This window comes from Antedon mediterranea, chromosome 2, assembly GCF_964355755.1.
Source record: "Antedon mediterranea chromosome 2, ecAntMedi1.1, whole genome shotgun sequence".
NCBI classification, from domain to species: domain Eukaryota; kingdom Metazoa; phylum Echinodermata; class Crinoidea; order Comatulida; family Antedonidae; genus Antedon; species Antedon mediterranea.
Genome location: NC_092671.1, coordinates 21,193,431 through 21,212,879, shown reverse-complemented (window position 1 = coordinate 21,212,879; position 19,449 = coordinate 21,193,431). Strand labels below are relative to the sequence as shown.

Genomic DNA, 19,449 nt, shown 5'->3' with positions numbered 1-19,449 from the left:
ATATAATTCGTTACTATGGCTCTATAAGATGATGTTAGCACAATATATTTGCATAAATGGCAATATTATAGCATCATTTAGCTATTCTAAGCACTTTTGTGTTTTTATGTTAAAGTTGTATTGTCCCTTTGAACACAAAAAAATGAAGGTCAAAATATTCTAAATTTAAATTGGCCATATCAAAGTAATATTAAAGTTATTCACTTTAAGTTAAAAATTCGAGCCAAAAACAACAAGTTTACGTAATTAACAGGTAAATTAGTTTGATTAAATTTCGTCTGGAAAATCATTCCGAGCGAAAGTAAACAAAGATTTCAAACCACGGGTATGAATTATGCATGATATGCTAATTAAGATTGTTTACAACTTGTCACGGTTGAGGAGATGTTTTTACACATATCGCGCGAGAGAGGAAGTTTTATGATTATGCATATAATATAGCCAAACTGTACGTAACGCGCGCCGCCGGCGCGGCCGGCAGTGTATGCCTAGGCCTAGTTGCGGAACGAATTTTGTTTTAATGTATTCAAGAAACCCATAGATTTGTCGGTAAATATATTACTATTTTTTACTTAGTTTCTCTCAAATAAAATGTATACTTGTGGCCTAGTTCAGATTCTCTAGGCTACTACTACTACTAAGCCTAGCTCTAAGCTGTAACTTGCACAGTACCTACCTAGGATAGTAGGCCTAGCCTTCTACTCTAGCCTAGGCTACTCTAGGTAGGTAGGTCTACCTTTCAGGTTCACGTTGTCTTTTTATTAATATTAGGCCTATGCTTTAAACTCATTTTTAAGTATTCGTTGGCTACCCGTATTAATTTTTGCCAGGTCCGATCGGTTCATCATTACTAATTATCGAGTATAGGCTAGTAAAATGTGCCCAAGTTAGCCCACTGTACTGGCAACTGATTCGTGATTTTGACGAGAGATGCCAGTTCTATTTTTAAAGACTAGCGTATTACTAGTAGTAGTAGCCTAACTATTGAATTGTACTGTATATAAAAAGAAATACACTAATCATATCCTTGGGATTTTTTAATTAGAAATATGTTACTAATAATTAATACTATAATTTCCATATACAATATATATAAAAATCTATAGGATCTGTGGTTATTTACTATTTTTGTGACAATACTTTTAGAAATATTCGCAACTAATTAGCTTCACTGTTAATGTTACTTGTCAATGGACCAGTAATACATAAAGGTAAAAAGATATTGTGAAACCTGGTTCAACATTTGAAATTCTGGTGGCAAATGGCAAAGATTCCTCACGATAAATATTTCATATTTCCATATTTAGCAGTAAACAATTTATAACAATTTTATTTTACTTTAGGTTAAAATTAATGCATTGACAGAGGTAGAGGCTAAAGACCTACTAACTAAAGGAAGCAGCAGAGAAAAAGTACCAGAGGGAGGTCATCATCCTGTACCACCAGCAACTACACCAAGTTGGTGTGTTTGCAACAACTGCTGGCAAATTCAAACTGAAAATGAAAGAGTGGGCTGTGGCTATACACACGAAAACACAACAAATTTCAGGTAATTGCACGTGTGAAACATTACAGTATATTAATTTAACATACTTATTGATAAAATGCATTACAATGATAAAGTGTCGATATAGTGTATCTAAAAAAACACAAAAAGAATTGTCTTTTTGTCAAACTAATTTTAAAAGTTCTGCTTTATTTTTAATAAGTACTGTTGTTAAAATACAGACCTGTTACCAGCTTATATTATTTTGAAAAATAGTGCATAACATAAACTAAACAAAAAATACTAAATAAACATTTTTTTTTTCATTTTAGGACTTTTAGTTGCTCATTCTAAATGAAGCAATGTTGCAATTGGCACGAGCCTATCATCAAGATATATTAGCAGCGCCTATGGACAACAAATGGAATAGGGGTCATAAACATACAGCCTACCGGCAGTATGTTTTGTGACCACATGGTCGTCTCGGTATTGGCATCAGAATATAATACCCAGTTGTGTATGGGCAGTACGGGACAAATACCCCGATGCATTTGGCCAGTATGTTGGTTTTCAACCAGGACGAATTTAAAGATGTATTGTCCCTTTGTACAATTCCCACAAATAGATTTCCAAATTTAATTGCTCATTTTAGTACCATAACAGAAAAAAATAAATCATTTTTAACTGAATACATTAAAAACTTAACAGGAATTGCCCAGTACTGTTTGCACGAATAGAAAGGTAACTGATACATCATAGTTTTGTTTAAAATCTTGACAATTTCTCTTCAACTAGTTGATGAGTTGGTGGTGCTGGTACTGAAGCAATGTTTCTGCTGAGCCTTCTTGGGTCATCTTCTCCTAAGCCTGTTACTGTTTACATGCTAGTTTCATCAAGTAGTCTTCTGTATACAACCATTTCCACCAATTTCTGGATGTAGCTGTAATCCTTTTCTTCTTTTAACAGGCACCACTGTCCACCTCTTACTTTTTTTGTTAAATAAGCGTTGATATCTACACAACAGAAAATAATTGTTTATAATTTTTGACAGCAATTTGGAATATTTTGCTTAGATTGCAATTCGGGAAAACCGATTTTAAAATTAATTGTCAAATTTCTTTTGCCCATATACCTGTAGCTAGTTCCGTTGTACATGGCATAAAGATACAATTGATTTAAGAATAGACTTGTCGGTTTCATATGTAGTACGGTATTTAGTAATTAATATAGCCAATTAATATTCAACTGTAAAAAACTATGGAATGTACCTTGTGGTCCCATCTTTATTTTTCTTGATCTCTCGTTGATGGTTTGCTGTGTAATCCAATGCTGCCAGAAGATTCCTTACTTTGTACATTGGTGGACTGTAATGGAATCTTTTGGCCGCATACATCAAAATACATTGGTGGAAATTTTCCAGTTCAGCAGTTCCACTAAAAATACACAATATGTATATATAAATAGCTAAGTCAATACTGTTGTCAAATGCAATAAAATATGCAAGTTTTAAAGTAATACTAATAAATGTGTTTATTATGTGTATATTGTTCTGTTGAAATGTATATTTATTGTTTAGAGCACCTGTTTTTTTTTTTTTTAGCTTTAATCAATACTACAGAATATGCACAGAAATGCTTGTACAGTCTAAACCATTCCTCTATTTTTAATCAATTTGCTTACCGAAAATTAAGCCAATATGGGATTTTCTTTAGGAATCTGTTGTTTAGGACGATCTTTCGTAGTGCATCGTGCGCTGGATGACCCTTTGTCATCCATCCCTTTTGTCTCTCGCTCTCAAGAGGTCCATGACTACAGGAGGCTGTACCAACATCACTATATGATAAAGCCCACTGGTGTTCATCCACCACATGGTGAAGAATTCCACACCATATTCCCTATCATTGAACAAGAAAATCAGTAAAATACATATCTCAAATACAGATTTCTTTTTTTAAATATGGAAAAAATGGATACAATATCAGATACACACAGAGATAATATGACAATGTCAGTATCTGAAGATAGCTGTGAGTCTTTAAAATTGATGAACATAGTAGAACCAGAATAAAGAAATTAATTCCACAATAAAGAAGATCTTGTGCTAAAGTTTATGTTCAAGAACAATATAACTTGTCTTTGAGAGTGTATATACAGTATGTGCACCATTAAATTAAAACATGTACATACAAGAAATTCATCATATGTCTTTGAAGTCTCGCAGGTATGCCAGAAATGGTTTACAATATCTTTGCTCCAACTTAATAAGACTTTGCAGTCTTTCTTCTGACCAGCCTGTTAAATTGTATAAAAAATACCAATGAAACAAAAGATTAGTATTAATTTGTATAATAAATATCCTATTTTACATATTATGAAATTAGGGTATAACTATAATAAAATAATTTACATTGTCTGCAAATTACCAAAAAACTTACTGCAACCAATGCTTTTGCTAGATTCTTGGCAGCATGCCAAATATCGTGTGAGTGTTTGATGTCTGGATATTCGTTTTCTAGAGTGATGAAGAAAAACAAATATAAAAATAAACCATATTTTACAGAATAAAAACATGTTAATCAAAAATTTATTTTAGATTTTGGTGATCATCTAGAATTACGATGTAAAAATAAAACATACTCATCAATGCGCCAATCTGTAAGTGTGCATCGGTTACACATTCAACGACATTCACATTTTGTTGTTTGAGAAATGAAACACTCTTCTGAAATCCTACTTTTGCCCTCTGTCTCCCGCTTATCAATTGTCATAATTGACAAAATACTTTTGTCAGCATTGTCCATCATAGTATATGTGCAAAATTGTGCAGAGTGTCCTGGACTGTCCATCCTTCCATCTCCTATGAAAAAAAAATATTTACAGTAATAACGTTCTTGTATTGTATATAAGTAGATTTGTACCTGACCACCACTAACAACAGTTTTTAATAGAATTTCTCTTCACTATAACTCGTCAAAAACAATATTAGCGTTTTTCAGTAATTTAGTTCCATCCTGCATTTTCATTTGCACAATGAAGCCTTGACCTATGAACTTTAGTTTAGTCACATTTATTTTTTTTCCATACACCTCCATTTTATATTATAATACCTACCAAGCAGTACAACATCTTTTCCTTCATGTGCTGTCAAGATTTCTTTCTGGGTATCTTCCCATAATTCAGTAACTGCAGGCACAAGATATTTTCTCTGAATTCTATAGTAGGTGTTGACATTCAGAATATGAAGTTTTAAAAACTTGGCCAGAAGAGCAATCTTTGCATAGTTGTTTCCAGAAGCTAAAAGTGCCGTAGACATTAACAAATCCCCTCCATGCAATTTGTTCTTTAGAATTGGTTGAGAACACCATTTGTTGTTCAGGTGGCCATTTGTACAAATCTAAGTAGATCACAATAATATATTTATTAAATAAACCATTAAACCAATTTCATAAAATAAGTCATTTGACAAGCTGAAACACATTACATAGCAACCATCATTGTTTGATGGTACCATAGACTTGTTCATAAATTGGTTTCAGGAATTAATTAGAATTATGAATTATTAAATTAAGATAAAATGTTTACAAAAATTGAAAGTAAGACTTTTTACCCATTTGAAATACACAGCAGAACCAACAAACTTTGAATGCAGATCAACAGGACTACTACAGGATTTTCTAGTACAAGATTTGTTGATTTTGATTTCTGCCAAGGTTTTCAAACAGTTTAAGTACACTATGCAGGTTTCATCTTTTATAAGAAAGTCAGACTCTTCCATAATATCAATGTGTTTAACATAAGGGCTTTCAACTTCCACCCCTTCAATGTCCTCCTCAATCTGACTGGATGGATCATCATTTTCTGCCTCAATTTCAAATTCCTCTTCAACGAATGAGGTTTCTCTGAGGTTAAGTGCATTGTTGGGACTGAAAAATGTATGTATGACTTAATTTCAAACATTAATTTTTTTTTTAAATGATGCTTTACTGCATCACAATGAAGTTTAGGTTAAAGGAATAGATGATGACTTACCAAAGGCTTATGTCAAATGATGGTTCATATAAATCATAATCTTCATCTTCATCACAAGTGCTCTCTGACTCAGATTCACTTGACAAGTTAATGTCAATGGTCATACTGAAAGAATAATAGTAATACTTGTGCAATGATGTCAACCTCTTAATTGTGTGATTAGAAACACTAGCAATCGAGGGGGAAAGGATTTTAAACTATGTAATTAAAATTAATACATTGTAACATATAAAATGAAAAGTATACAGAATTCATTTACTTTAATATTTCAGCAGAGCATCTGGGTCTGTCCTCTTCTTTAATGTTGCTTATACTAAAAAAATAACAGTTTTAATGCCATTTTATTTCTCAATAACAGTAATCAGATTGGCATAGTGTATAAAGAGTGCAGGGTATTATCAAGCCACAGACAAGGATTTTGCTGTGTTCATTCCATTGGAATTAAGTGAAACAGAAAAGTTAAAGCGCTGCAATTTTAGTTTAAACTTACCTTCCATCTTCAGAAGCACTTGGAAAAGCGGTTACAGTACTTGAGTTACTGCTAAATCTATCAATTCCAGATATTGAAGAAATTCTAAAGAACAATTTATGATCAATGACAATTTCTATATTTTATAGTTATATTTGTAGAGTTCCTATTGAGAAGTCAGTTAGTAGTGAGTGTTGAAGCCATGTAATCGTGAGTGTAGAAAGCAACCGTTCACTATGTGAATCCCATGTGATCTAATTTAAGTACGGTATTAATATTATTAGTAATATATTTCATAACAAAATTTGTATTATATCTAAATTTTCATACCTTGTATCTGAACCACCAGATAGTGTAGTTCTTAAATAAGCACCTTCTATAGGCGTCGATGTTGTAGAAAGGTGAGTAGAAACTGTTGTCCTGGTCGGCCCAGAAGCTGTGCTATGTCTTTCTGCATGACTAAACGTAAAACAATAAAGCACAGTGTGAAGAGGTATAGAATAAGGGAAAACAATTTTACAATTTAAATTTAAAAAAAAATTAATATACCAAATCATCAAATTAATACTGTACTAAAATTGACACTGGCTAGCCCTAGTAATGTAACAACAGAGGAGGTACCAAAGTTAATTCCCACTCTAGCTAGGAAAATAATTATTTTACCAGCCCTGTTTGTGAAGGCCCTCACTACCAAACAGATGGTATTGTAATCAATTATCTACTTAAAATTCCAAGTCAAATGGTTAGGAGGTAAACCTTTTCGTCATGGGTGGCCAATTTTTTTATTAAAAAAAATGGTAGGACCTGTGCTGTGTGTATGTTCAGCTAGGTAACCGGATCTATGATTTTAATTAGGCATAGGCCTAGCGGCTAGCTATTCTATGCTAGATTATATATAACACTAACACTAAATAAAAGTATACTTTCTGTCTCAAAATACCTGCTGTACTACGAAAGGTGTGTTGTATTACTCTATCTAGCTAGGCCTATCAATCCGCCTGTTTTCGAACGATTCATCTAATTGCAAAGGTAGGCAGGCCTAGTAGTAGTAGTAGTAGTAGTAGTAGTAGTAGTAGTATAGGCTATATAGTAGTTAGTATAGATAGGCTAGGCCTAGCCTGGAGGTCTAACCTAACCTATTTATTATTATTAGTATTATACTAAATTCAAAATAATTAGGCTATCTATAACTCTGTGGAACTATAGTACCAATAATAATAATTATCATTACTTACTAGTATTGCCTATTTTACTAAATAAAAGGCCCTAACTAATCCCTAGAGCCGATGGACACTGTACTAAAGAGAGAAGTTACCTGTCAAGCAAAAAATTTGCAACATCAGAATTACTTGCTAAATTATTTGCTTCTTTTACTACGGACCATCTCTGAAATGTATCGAAGTTTAGCAAAATTCTGCGAGCATTTGACGCTACATTACGTGTAAGTTTGCGCCTTTTCTTTTCCGATGATCTCAATCCAGAATAAGGGCCTCGTTTACCCATCCTTTACCACGGGTTCGTCTCTCTCGCGATGAACGATGATAATCAACTCACACGTGTGTTCTCTTGCGGTACGTACAGAAATAAACAAGCCAAAAAAAGGAGTCGTATGTATAATTCATTAGCAAGCGCGTTGCATTATGGGATATGTTTTGATCGAAAACTTTGACTGGAAGTCACAGTTATTTTTTTAACAAAAAACCGTTTGTAATTCAGTTGAATGATTTTTTTTTCGACTAATTTTTATTGAAAGTTAAATTACTATTATGATACTTCAAATTGACCCATTTTTTTTCGAAATCTGTTATTTTTTATTTTTTTTGGAATTAGTCAAAGGGACAATACATCTTTAAGAAATTTTTTCGAAAATCACAAAATGGTCTAAAACGTCTCCAAATGCGATTTGAAGCTATTCTAAGCACTTTGGTGTTTTTATGTTAACAAGTTTTTTCGAAAATCACAAAATGGTCTAAAACGTCTCCAAATGCGATTTGAAGCTATTCTGTACACTTTGATGGTTTGTGTGAAAAAAATTTGTCGAAATTCTCAAAATGTCTAAAACGTTTTCAAATACGATATTAAGCTATTTTGTGCACTTTGATGTTTTTGTGTTAAAAGTTTTATCGAAATGCTCAAAATGGTCTAAATCGGTTTCTAGTGTGATTTTAAGCACTTTGATGTTTTGTGTGAAAAAGTTTCATCGAAATGCACAAATTGGTCTAAAACGTTTCCAAATGCGATTTGAAGCTATTCTAAGCACTTTTGTGTTTTTATGTTAACAAGTTTATTCGAAAATCACAAAATGGTCTAAAACGTCTCCAAATGCGATTTGAAGCTATTCTGTACACTTTGATGTTTTGTGTGAAAAAGTTTTGTCGAAATGCTCAAAATGGTCTAAAACGTTTTCAAATACCATTTTAAGCTATTTTGTGCACTTTGATGTTTTTATGTGAAAAGTTTTATCGAAATTCTCAAAATGGTCTAAAATGGTTTCAAATATGATCTTTTAAGCACTTTGATGTTTTTGTGTACCAAAGTTTCATCGAAATGCACAAAATGCTCTAAAACGTCTCCAAATGCGATTTGAAGCTATTCTAAGCACTTCGGTGTTTTTATGTTAACAATTTTTTTTCGAAAATCACAAAATGGTCTGAAACGTCTCCAAATGCGATTTGAAGCTATTCTGTACACTTCGATGTTTTTTGTGAAAAAGTTTTGTTGAAATGCTCAAAATGGTCTGAAACGTTTTTAAATACGATATTAAGCTATTTTGTGCTCTTTGATGTTTTTGTGTTAAAAGTTTTATCGAAATGCTCAAAATGGTCTAAAACGGTTTCTAATGTGATTTTAAGCACTTTGATGTTTTTGTTTTGTGTAACCAAGTTCCATAGAAATGCATAAAATGGTCTAAAACGTCTCAAAATGCGATTTGAAGCTATTCTAAGCACTTTGGTGTTTTTATGTTAACAAGTTTTTTGGAAAATCACAAAATGGTCTAAAACGTCTCCAATGCGATTTGAAGCTATTCTGTACACTTTGATTTTTTGTGTGAAAAAGTTTTGTAGAAATGCTCAAAGTGGTCTAAAACGTTTTAAAATACCATATTAAACTATTTTGTGCACTTTGATGTTTTTGTGTGAAAAGTTTTATCGAAATGCTCAAAATGGTCTAAAACTGTTTCTATTGTGATTTTAAGCTCTTTGATGTTTTTGTGCAACCAAGTTTCATAGAAATGCACAAAATGGTCTAAAACGTCTCCAAATGCGATTTGAAGCTATTCTGTACACTTTGATGTTTTTTGTGAAAAAGTTTCATCGAAATGCACAAAATGATCTAAAACGTTTCCAAATGCGATTTGAAGCTATTCTAAGCACTTTTATGTTTTTATGTTAACAAGTTTATTCGAAAATCACAAAATGGTCTAAAACGTCTAAAAATGCGATTTGAAGCTATTCTGTACACTTTGGTGTTTTTATGTTAACAAATTTTTTCGAAAATCACAAAATGGTCTAAAACGTCTCCAAATGCGATTTGAAGCTATTCTGTACACTTTGATGTTTTGTGTGAAAAAGTTTTGTCGAAATGCTCAAAATGGTCTAAAACGTTTTAAAATACCAGATTAAGCTAATTTGTGCACTTTGATGTTTTTGTGTGAAAAGTTTTACCAAAATACTCAAAATGGTCTGAAACGGTTTATAATGTGATTTTAAGCACTTTGATGTTTTTGTGTAACCAAGTTTAATCGAAATGCACAAAATGGTCTAAAACGTCTCCAAATGTGATTTGAAGCTATTCTGTACACTTTGATGTTAAGTTTTGTCGAAATGCTCAAAATAGTCTAAAACGATTTTACATACCATATTAAGCTATTTTGTGCACTTTGATGTTTTTGTGTGAAATGTTTTATCGAAATGCTCAAAATGGTCTAAAACGGTTTCTATTGTGATTTTAAGCTCTTTGATCATTTTGTGTAACCAAGTTTCATCGAAATGCACAAAATGGTCTGAAACGTCTCCAAATGCGATTTGAAGCTATTCTTTCTTAACACTTTGGTGTTTTTATGTTAACAATTTTTTTCGAAAATCACAAAATGGTCTAAAACGTCTCCAAATGCGATTTGAAGCTATTCTGTACACTTTGATGTTTTGTGTGAAAAAGTTTTGTCGAAATGCTCAAAATGGTCTAAAACGTTTTTAAATACGATATTAAGCTATTTTGTGATCTTTGATGTTTTTGTATGAAAAGTTTTTTCGAAATGCACAAAATGGTCTAAAACGTCTCCAAATGCGAACATAAAAACACCAAAATGTTAAAAACATCAAAGTGTACAGAATAGCTTCAAATCGCATTTGAAACCGTTTTAGACCATTTTGAGCATTTCGATAAAACTTTCACACAAAAACATCAAATATCACAAAATAGCTTAATATCGTATTTAAAAACGTTTTAGACCATTTTGAGCATTTCGACAAAACTTTTTCACACAAAACATCAAAGTGTACAGAATAGCTTCAAATCGCATTTGGAGACGTTTTAGACCGTTTTGTGATTTTCGAAAAAACATGTTAACATAAAAACACCAAAGTGATTAGAATAGCTTCAAATCGCATTTGGAGACGTTTTTCGATGAAACTTGGTTACACAAAAACATCAAAATGCTTAAAATCACATTAGAAACCGTTTTAGACCATTTTGAGCATTTCAATACAACTTTTCACACAAAAACACCAAAGTGCTAAGAGCAGCTTCAAATCGTATTTAAAAACGTTTTAGACCGTTTTGAGCATTTCGACAAAACTTTTTCACAAAAAACATGAAAGTGTACAGAATAGCTTCAAATCGCATTTGGAGACGTTTTATACCATTTTGTGATTTTCCAAAAAAACTTGTTAACATAAAAACACCAAAGTGCAAAGAGTAGCTTCAAATTGTATTTAAAAACGTTTTAGACCATTTTGGGCATTTCGACAAAACTTTTTCACACAAAAAATCAAAGTGTACAGAATAGCTTCAAATCGCATTTGGAGACGTTTTAGTCAATTTTGTGATTTTCGAAAAAACTTGTTAACATATAAACACCAAAGTGCTCAGAATAGCTTTAGATCGCATTTGGAGAGGTTTTAGACCATTTTGTGATTTTCGAAAAAACTTGTTAACATAAAAACACAAAAGTGCTTAGAATAGCTTCAAATCGTATTTGGAGATGTTTTAGACCATTTTTTGCATTTCGATGAAACTTGGTTACACAAAAGCATCAAAGTGCTTAAAATCACATTAGAAACCGTTTTAGACCATTTTGAGCATTTCAATAAAACTTTTCACACAAAAACAACAAAGAGCACAAAATAGCTTATTATAGTATTTAAAAACGTTTAAGACCATTTTGAGCATTTCGACAAAACTTTATCACACAAAAAATCAAACTGTACAGAATAGCTTCAAATCGCATTTGGAGACGTTTTAGTCAATGTTGTGATTTTCGAAAAAAACTTGTTAACATAAAAACACCAAAGTGCTCAGAATAGCTTTAGATCGCATTTGGAGAGGTTTTAGACCATTTTGTGATTTTCGAAAAAACTTGTTAACATAAAAACACAAAAGTGCTTAGAATAGCTTCAAACCGTATTTGGAGATGTTTTAGACCATTTTTTGCATTTCGATGAAACTTGGTTACACAAAAGCATCAAAGTGCTTAAAATCACATTAGAAACCGTTTTAGACCATTTTGAGCATTTCAATAAAACTTTTCACACAAAAACAACAAAGAGCACAAAATAGCTTATTATAGTATTTAAAAACGTTTAAGAACATTTTGAGCATTTCGACAAAACTTTTTCACACAAAAAATCAAAGTGTACAGAATAGCTTCAAATCGCATTTGGAGACGTTTTAGACCATTTTGTGATTTTCGAAAAAACTTGTTAACATAAAAACACCAAAGAGCTAATAATAGCTTCAAATTGCATTTGGAGACGTCTTAGAGCATTTTTTGCATTTCGATGAAACTTGGATACACAAAAACATAAAAGTGCTTAAAATCACATTTGAAACCGTTTAAGACCATTTTGAGCATTTCGACAAAACTTTTTCACACAAAACATCAAAGTGTACAGAATAGATTAATATGGTATTTAAAAACGTTTTAGACCATTTTAAGGATTTCGACAAAATTTTTTCACACAAAACATCAAAGTGTACAGAATAGCTTCAATCGATCTATCTCTCTCTCGCTGATCTATCTATCTCTCTCTCGCTGATCTATCTATCTCTCTGTCGCTGATCTATCTCTCTCTCGCTGATCTATCTATCTCTCTCTCTCGCTGATCTATCTCTCTCGTTGATCTATCTCTCTCTCTTGCTGATCTATCTCTCTCTCGCTGATCTATCTCTCTCTCGCTGATCTATCTATCTCTCTCTCGCTGATCTATCTATCTCTCTCTCTCGCTGATCTATCTCTCTCTCGCTGATCTATCTATCTCTCTATCGCTGATCTATCTCTCTCTCGTTGATCTATCTCTCTCTCGCTGATCTATCTCTCTCTCGCTGATCTATCTCTCTCTCTCTCTCGCTGATATATCTCTCTCTCTCTCTCGCTGATCTATCTCTCTCTCGCTGATCTATCTCTCTCTCTCTCGCTGATCTATCTCTCTCTCTATCGCTGATCTATCTCTCTCTCGCTGATCTATCTCTCTCTCGCTGATCTATCTCTCTCTCACTGTTCTATCTCTCTCTCGTTGATCTATCTCTCTCTCGCTGATCTATCTATCTCCCTCTCGCTGATCTATCTCTCTCTCGCTGATCTATCTATCTCTCTCGCTGATCTATCTCTCTCTCTCGCTGATCTATCTATCTCTCTCTCGCTGATCTATCTATCTCTCTCTCTCTCGCTGATCTATCTCTCTCGCTGATCTATCTATCTCTCTCTCGCTGATCTATCTATCTCTCTCTCGCTGATCTATCTCTCTCTCGCTGATCTATCTATCTCTCTCTCGCTGATCTATATATCTCTCTGTCGCTGATCTATCTCTCTCTCGCTGATCTATCTATCTCTCTCTCGCTGATCTATCTCTCTCGTTGATCTATCTCTCTCTCTTGCTGATCTATCTCTCTCTCGCTGATCTATCTCTCTCTCGCTGATCTATCTATCTCTCTCTCGCTGATCTATCTATCTCTCTCTCTCTCTCTCTCGCTGATCTATCTCTCTCTCGCTGATCTATCTATCTCTCTCTCGCTGATCTATCTCTCTCTCGTTGATCTATCTCTCTCTCGCTGATCTATCTCTCTCGCTGATCTATCTCTCTCTCGCTGATCTATCTCTCTCTCTCTCGCTGATATATCTCTCTCTCTCTCGCTGATCTATCTCTCTCTAGCTGATCTATCTCTCTCTCTCGCTGATCTATCTCTCTCTCTATCGCTGATCTATCTCTCTCTCGCTGATCTATCTCTCTCTCGCTGATCTATCTCTCTCTCACTGTTCTATCTCTCTCTCGTTGATCTATCTCTCTCTCGCTGATCTATCTATCTCCCTCTCGCTGATCTATCTCTCTCTCGCTGATCTATCTATCTCTCTCGCTGATCTATCTCTCTCTCGGTGATCTATCTATCTCTCTCTCGCTGATCTATCTATCTCTCTCTCCCTGATCTATCTATCTCTCTCTCCCGCTGATCTATCTATCTCTCTCTCGCTGATCTATCTATCTCTCTCGCTGATCTATCTCTCTCTCGCTGATCTATCTCTCTCTCGCTGATCTATCTCTCTCTCGCTGATCTATCTATCTCTCTCTCTCGCTGATCTATCTTTCTCTCTCGCTGATCTATCTATCTCTCTCTCGCTGATCTATCTCTCTCTCGCTGATCTATCTATCTCTCTCGCTGATCTATCTCTCTCTCGCTGATCTACCTCTCTCTCGCTGATCTATCTATCTCTCTCGCTGATCTATCTCTTTCTCGCTGATCTCTCTCTCTCTCTCTCTCGCTGATCTATCCCTCTCTCGCTGATCTATCTCTCTCTCTCGCTGATCTATCTCTCTCGCTCTCGCTGATCTATCTCTCTCTCTGGCTGATCTATCTGTCTCTCTCTCTCGCTGATCTGTCTCTCTCTCTCGTTGATCTGTCTCTCTCTCGCTGATCTGTCTCTCTCGCTGATCTGTCTCTCTCGCTGATCTGTCTTTCTCTTGCTGATCTATCTCTCTCTCGCTGATCTATCTCTCTCTCGCTGATCTATCTCTCACTCGCTGATCTATTTCTCTCTGGCTGATCTATCTCTCTCTCGCTGATCTATCTCTCTCTTGCTGATCTATCTCTCTCTCGCTGATCTATCTCTCTCTCGCTGATCTATCTCTCTCTCGCTGATCTATCTCTCTCGCTGATCTATCTCTCTCTCGCTGATCTATCTCTCTCTCGCTGATCTATCTCTCTCTCGCTGATCTATCTCTCTCTCGCTGATCTATCTCTCTCTCGCTGATCTATCTCTCTCTCGCTGATCTATCTCTCTCTCGCTGATCTATCTCACTCTCGCTGATCTATCTCTCTCTATCTCTCGCTGATCTGTCTCTCTCTCGCTGATCTATCTCTCTCTCGCTGATCTATCTCTCTCTCGTTGATCTATCTCTCACTCGCTGATCTATCTCTCTCTCGCTGATCTTTCTCTCTCTCGCTGATCTATCTCTCTCTCGCTGATCTATCTCTCTCTCTCGCTGATCTATCTCTCTCGCTGATCTATCTCTCTCTCGCTGATCTATCTCTCTCTCGCTGATCTACCTCTCTCTCGCTGATCTATCTCTCTCTCGCTGATCTATCTCTCTCTCGCTGATCTATCTCACTCTAGCTGATCTATTTCTCTCTCTCTCGCTGATCTATCTCTCTCTCTCGCTGATCTATATCTCTCTCTCGCTGATCTATCTCTCTCTCGCTGATCTATCTCTCTCTCGCTGATCTATCTCTCTCTCGCTGATCTATCTCTCTCTCGCTGATCTATCTCTCTCTCGCTGATCTATCTCTCTCTCGCTGATCTATCTCTCTCTCGCTGATCTATCTCTCTCTCGCTGATCTATCTCTCTCTCGCTGATCTATCTCTCTCTCTCTCGCTGATCTATCTCTCTCGCTGATCTATCTCTCTCTCTCGCTGATCTATCTCTCTCGCTGATCTATCTCTCTCTCGCTGATCTATCTCTCTTGCCGCTGATCTATCTCTCTCTCGCTGATCTATCTCTATCTCTCGCTGATCTATCTCTCTCTTGCTGATCTATCTCTCTCGCTGATCTATCTCTCTCTAGCTGATCTATCTCTCTCTCGCTGATCTATCTCTCTCTCGCTGATCTATCTCTCTCTCTCTCGCTGATCTATCTCTCTCGCTGATCTATCTCTCTCTCTCTCTGATCTCTCTCTCTCGCTGATCTATCTCTCTCGCTGATCTATCTCTCTCTCGCTGATCTATCTCTCTCTCTCTCGCTGATCTATCTCTCTCTCGCTGATCTATCTCTCTCTCGCTGATCTATCTCTCTGTCGCTAATCTATCTCTTTCTCGCTGATCTTTCTCTCTCTCGCTGATCTATCTATCTCTCTCTCGCTGATCTATCTCTCCCTCGCTGATCTATCTCTCTCTCGCTGATCTATCTCTCTCTCGCTGATCTATCTCTCTCTCTCTCTCGCTGATCTATCTCTCTCTCGCTGATCTATCTCTCTCTCGCTGATCTATCTCTCTCTCGCTGATCTATATCTCTCTCTCACTGATCTATCTCTCTCTCGCTGATCTATCTCTCTCTCTCTCGCTGATCTATCTCTCTCTCTCTCGCTGATCTATCTATCTATCTCTCTCTCTCGCTGATCTATCTATCTCTCTCTCTCTTGCTGATCTATCTCTCTCTCTCTCATTATTCACAATGGTTTTCTACTATCACATTATTAAAATATAAAACAATCATATAGCCTTTAATGAATTTACATGGAGGTCTTTCCAAATAAATTTAAATAAAAGGGTCGTAGTATGTCTTTGTCTCCAGTTCGTGGAAAATGAACAAAAAATATTCAAAATATCCTGCCAGTTTCCGTTCAGTACAACCTGCTTAGTTTTTAATACGAGTACTGCTTTCTATACACATAACTTTGATTTCTGCAAAAAAAAAAATAATATCTGTAATAATGTACTTTTTAATTACTGTAATAATCTAGGCATAGATTATGTTGACCAGGCCAGTGAGAGGACGATCGACTGTACAGTACTACCATAAGTCCTCTAGGTAGATACAACTTATTTCTTGTCTACAAAGTGTACAGTAGTATGCTAATAGTACTATTATTAGATTAGGTAGTTGGAGTAGTTTGGAGAGATACATCTATTTATAAGAGAGTACTTTATATTTATAGATATAATACCAATAGGTACCATGTATTTGGATGCAATTCAACAGTTATGAATAAAAAAAACTCTGTATGCTTTTTTCTTGCTGTGAAATATAAAATTGTTAAATGAAAAAGGAAATTTAGGGTGATCATCCCAGTATTTACAGTCTAAATTTGATCTTTATGCAACAATAGGCATAAACGATTTTTTAATTAACAGGTATAAAAGCAAATTAAAAGCCCTACGTACTCTGTATGCTGGAGGAAATAAGCATATTACGGTGCAAATAAATCCTTGACCACAGGATGTAATTCACTATTTGGAATCAGTAGTACACGACTGTGTTGGACCATAATGTGGTCCAGGTTGACGGGCCAGGAATGATGGTAGTGCCCAGTATACAGTGTAGTTTAGCCTCAAGGCAATACCATGTAGCTGGATTAGCTTGGAGAAATACACTAGCGATTTCATGAGATTTGGTGTGTGATGATTCAGTTTGATAATTAGCTGTGAAAAAAAATTGTTGAATTATGAAGAAAATATTGTAAAATATAACAAGGAAGTTATACTAGTATAATTAAGGGGTAACCGTAAAATATATTATAATAATAAATGCAATGGGAAATACTATTACTACTAATATTATGTATACAATACAATATTTAAGTTAAATTCATAGGTCGATATTATTTTATTATTATAAGGAAATCTGTTTTAGAATGAGAAAAAACCGTCCCAACCTAGATTTGAACCCAGCTATCAATAAAGCTATAAAGCTATTGGTACGAGTTGACTAATTAATTGGGTACGAGTTAGCCAAGTTTGGTACGAGTTGACATGGGTACGTTACGGGTTGACCAGCACCTTAGAATACGGATAAAGATCAACCCGTACCCCCATGCCGACTCGTTCCCATCCCATGGTAGAATACTACTTACATGTTAGTTTAGCCTAGCTGGGCTAACCTACCTCACCTCTCACATGCCCTCTTGAAAAAACGCGACCGAAATTAGTGGAAACCTACCCTAGCCTACTAGATCTAGGCCTAGATATAGTAGTGATCCGTAGTACCATGGAACTATAATAAATGGTAGACGTACTAGTACTGTGTAGTATATGTTAACATGTCTGGCTCTATGAGGCCTTTTTATGCTCATAGGATGGCTTTTTTGGGCGTCCCAATGTAGGCCTATGCCTATAGCTAGGACAGATTTCCCATTCCTGCAGGCCTGTAGCCTATGCTCTAGTAGGGCGGCCAGGTGTACTCTGTTTGATTCACCCCTGGTCGACTCGTACCCATGCCAACTCGTACTTACCTTCCTACCCTAAACTCGTATCCAACCAAATAATTGGTTGATTTCCCGCTAGACTAGTAGGCCTAGCCTAGCTACAATATTCATTATGCCCTGCTAAAAAGGTAGATGAGCTACTAGACTAATTACGTAATTCGTATAATAATAACAATAATTGACAAGAAGGCCTAAAAGCGGCGGAAAACACCTATCCATTCTTGCATGGCAGCACGAAAACCTGCCTATTGTAATATAACGATATACTGTTATATTTAAGAAATTGACCTTTGTATCAGAATTCAAATAGGTTCACAAACTTGACCCAGAAAGTCCAGAGGAGAGTTTGTCCAGATGTTTTAAAGACCATTTAGTTTATAATAGAATCCCTAAAGAATAACTTTGGGACTGTTCCCATCGTAAAACAATTAGATATTGACAGTTTTTAGCAGAGATTCGACAGGGCCAATTCATCATTGTAACCTCCCCAGATAAGATCAATCATTCCCACTTAAACACCCCTGGACCAACTTAGGACCAATCAGTAACCTCTAAGATTACGTAGTGACATATGTAAATGAACCGAGGGCCAATATACTCCCAAGTTCCAGAAGAGCCCAGACACACCTTACAGCCACTTCACGGAGCACACACCTTACAGCCACTTCACGGAGCACACACCTCACAGCCACTTCTTCAGAAGCAGACCTACACACTTCACACCTCACCGACAGCATCATTGATTCTCCGTTCCTTATCTATACTTATAGTTGTATATTGTACTGAAGTATTATACTGAATAAACAATATATGTGTTACGACAGTCAAGCGAGTAAGAGTCTTCATTAGTACCTCAACAACTCACATTATATTACATGGTGGAAGACCCAAATTTCATAAGGAACAGAGTGAGAAAACAGAATAACAAGAAAACAAGAAATAAACACTTAACAAGACACGAAGACGAAGACGAAGACAAAATAACCATATTTGTTTGAAAGGAGAAAACCAGAAATTTACTTTGACTCAAAAGACAAGCTGAAATTATATTTGAATGAGATCGAGACAAGCAGAAATTTTATCAAATTATTACCATTGGATGAAGACAAAGAAGATAATCGAGGAAGACACAAAAGACAAGCTGAAATTATATTTGAATGAGATCGAGACAAGCAGAAATTTTATCAAATTATAACCATTGGATAAAGACAAAGAAGATAATCGAGGAAGACCCAAGAAGAATCAAAACAGAAGCAAGCGGACAAGAACTGTTTCGTTTGGACACTTTCAACTTCACGCCGTTTTTTTTCGATCGTTTTTTTTAACATTTACTTTTTTGACCATTTTGAACATTGATGAACACCTTTCGCATTTTTTTGAATTCGTTGTTTGAAAATTTGAACATTGATGAGCACTTTAACATTTCTTTAATTCGTTATTTGAACATTTAAGAGCCATTGTCTGTAAAAATCAAAGATTTTGTGGCAGATGTAAAAAAATGGATTTCTCTCAAATTTTTACCATGAATAGACATTTCAATAAAAGCATATCTACAACATTCATTTTAATTTTTAGCCTCCGTTGCCATGACAACGGTCAATTATCCAAATTTTGATGTTTTTGCCATTTTTCACAGATTTTCTATAGTGAAAAAGTACAAACTTGTATACTTATTTTAACCAAAAATACTTACAGTATACAGTTTTTGTTTATAGCAGTGTAAACAACATGTATTAAGTTCCATTTAATGTAGAAAAAAAAATTACAAAATGGAGTTTGGTTGATACCATTATTTTAAAAAGGGGTGTTTTAAAAAAATATTTTTTTTATAAAA

The 19,449-nt window shown here is 35.1% G+C and overlaps 1 protein-coding gene and 1 long non-coding RNA gene across 2 annotated transcripts; one reads left to right on the top strand and one right to left on the bottom strand.

Annotated features, from left to right (window-relative positions):
* Positions 1-405: 405 nt before the first annotated feature.
* LOC140040719 (uncharacterized) lies at positions 406-3,011 on the top strand. Its single transcript, XR_011842762.1, has 3 exons — positions 406-549; positions 1,344-1,549; positions 1,819-3,011. It is a non-coding gene; the product is annotated as an uncharacterized lncRNA (long non-coding RNA).
* A 909-nt stretch (positions 3,012-3,920) lies between these two features.
* LOC140039356 (uncharacterized) lies at positions 3,921-7,487 on the bottom strand. The gene is made up of 9 exons (XM_072084961.1): positions 7,300-7,487; positions 6,315-6,443; positions 6,006-6,089; positions 5,775-5,828; positions 5,516-5,620; positions 5,094-5,409; positions 4,598-4,880; positions 4,124-4,343; positions 3,921-3,998 (listed from the first exon to the last, which is right to left on the bottom strand). The coding sequence occupies exons 1-8, from the start codon at positions 7,485-7,487 to the stop codon at positions 4,165-4,167; spliced, it is 1,338 nt and encodes a 445-aa protein (XP_071941062.1). The 3' UTR covers positions 3,921-3,998; positions 4,124-4,164.
* Between the last annotated feature and the right edge of the window lie 11,962 nt (positions 7,488-19,449).

What these genes read in the sequence shown, in the direction of transcription:
- LOC140039356 (XM_072084961.1), bottom strand. Translation starts at nt 7,487, where the DNA reads ATGGGTAAACGAGGCCCTTATTCTGGATTGAGATCATCGGAAAAGAAA. An exon ending in GCAAATTTTTTGCTTGACAG is followed by an intron (nt 6,444 to 7,299) that starts GTAACTTCTCTC and finishes TTTTACGTTTAG; the next exon opens with TCATGCAGAAAGACATAGCA. An exon ending in TCTGGTGGTTCAGATACAAG is followed by an intron (nt 6,090 to 6,314) that starts GTATGAAAATTT and finishes ATTGTTCTTTAG; the next exon opens with AATTTCTTCAATATCTGGAA.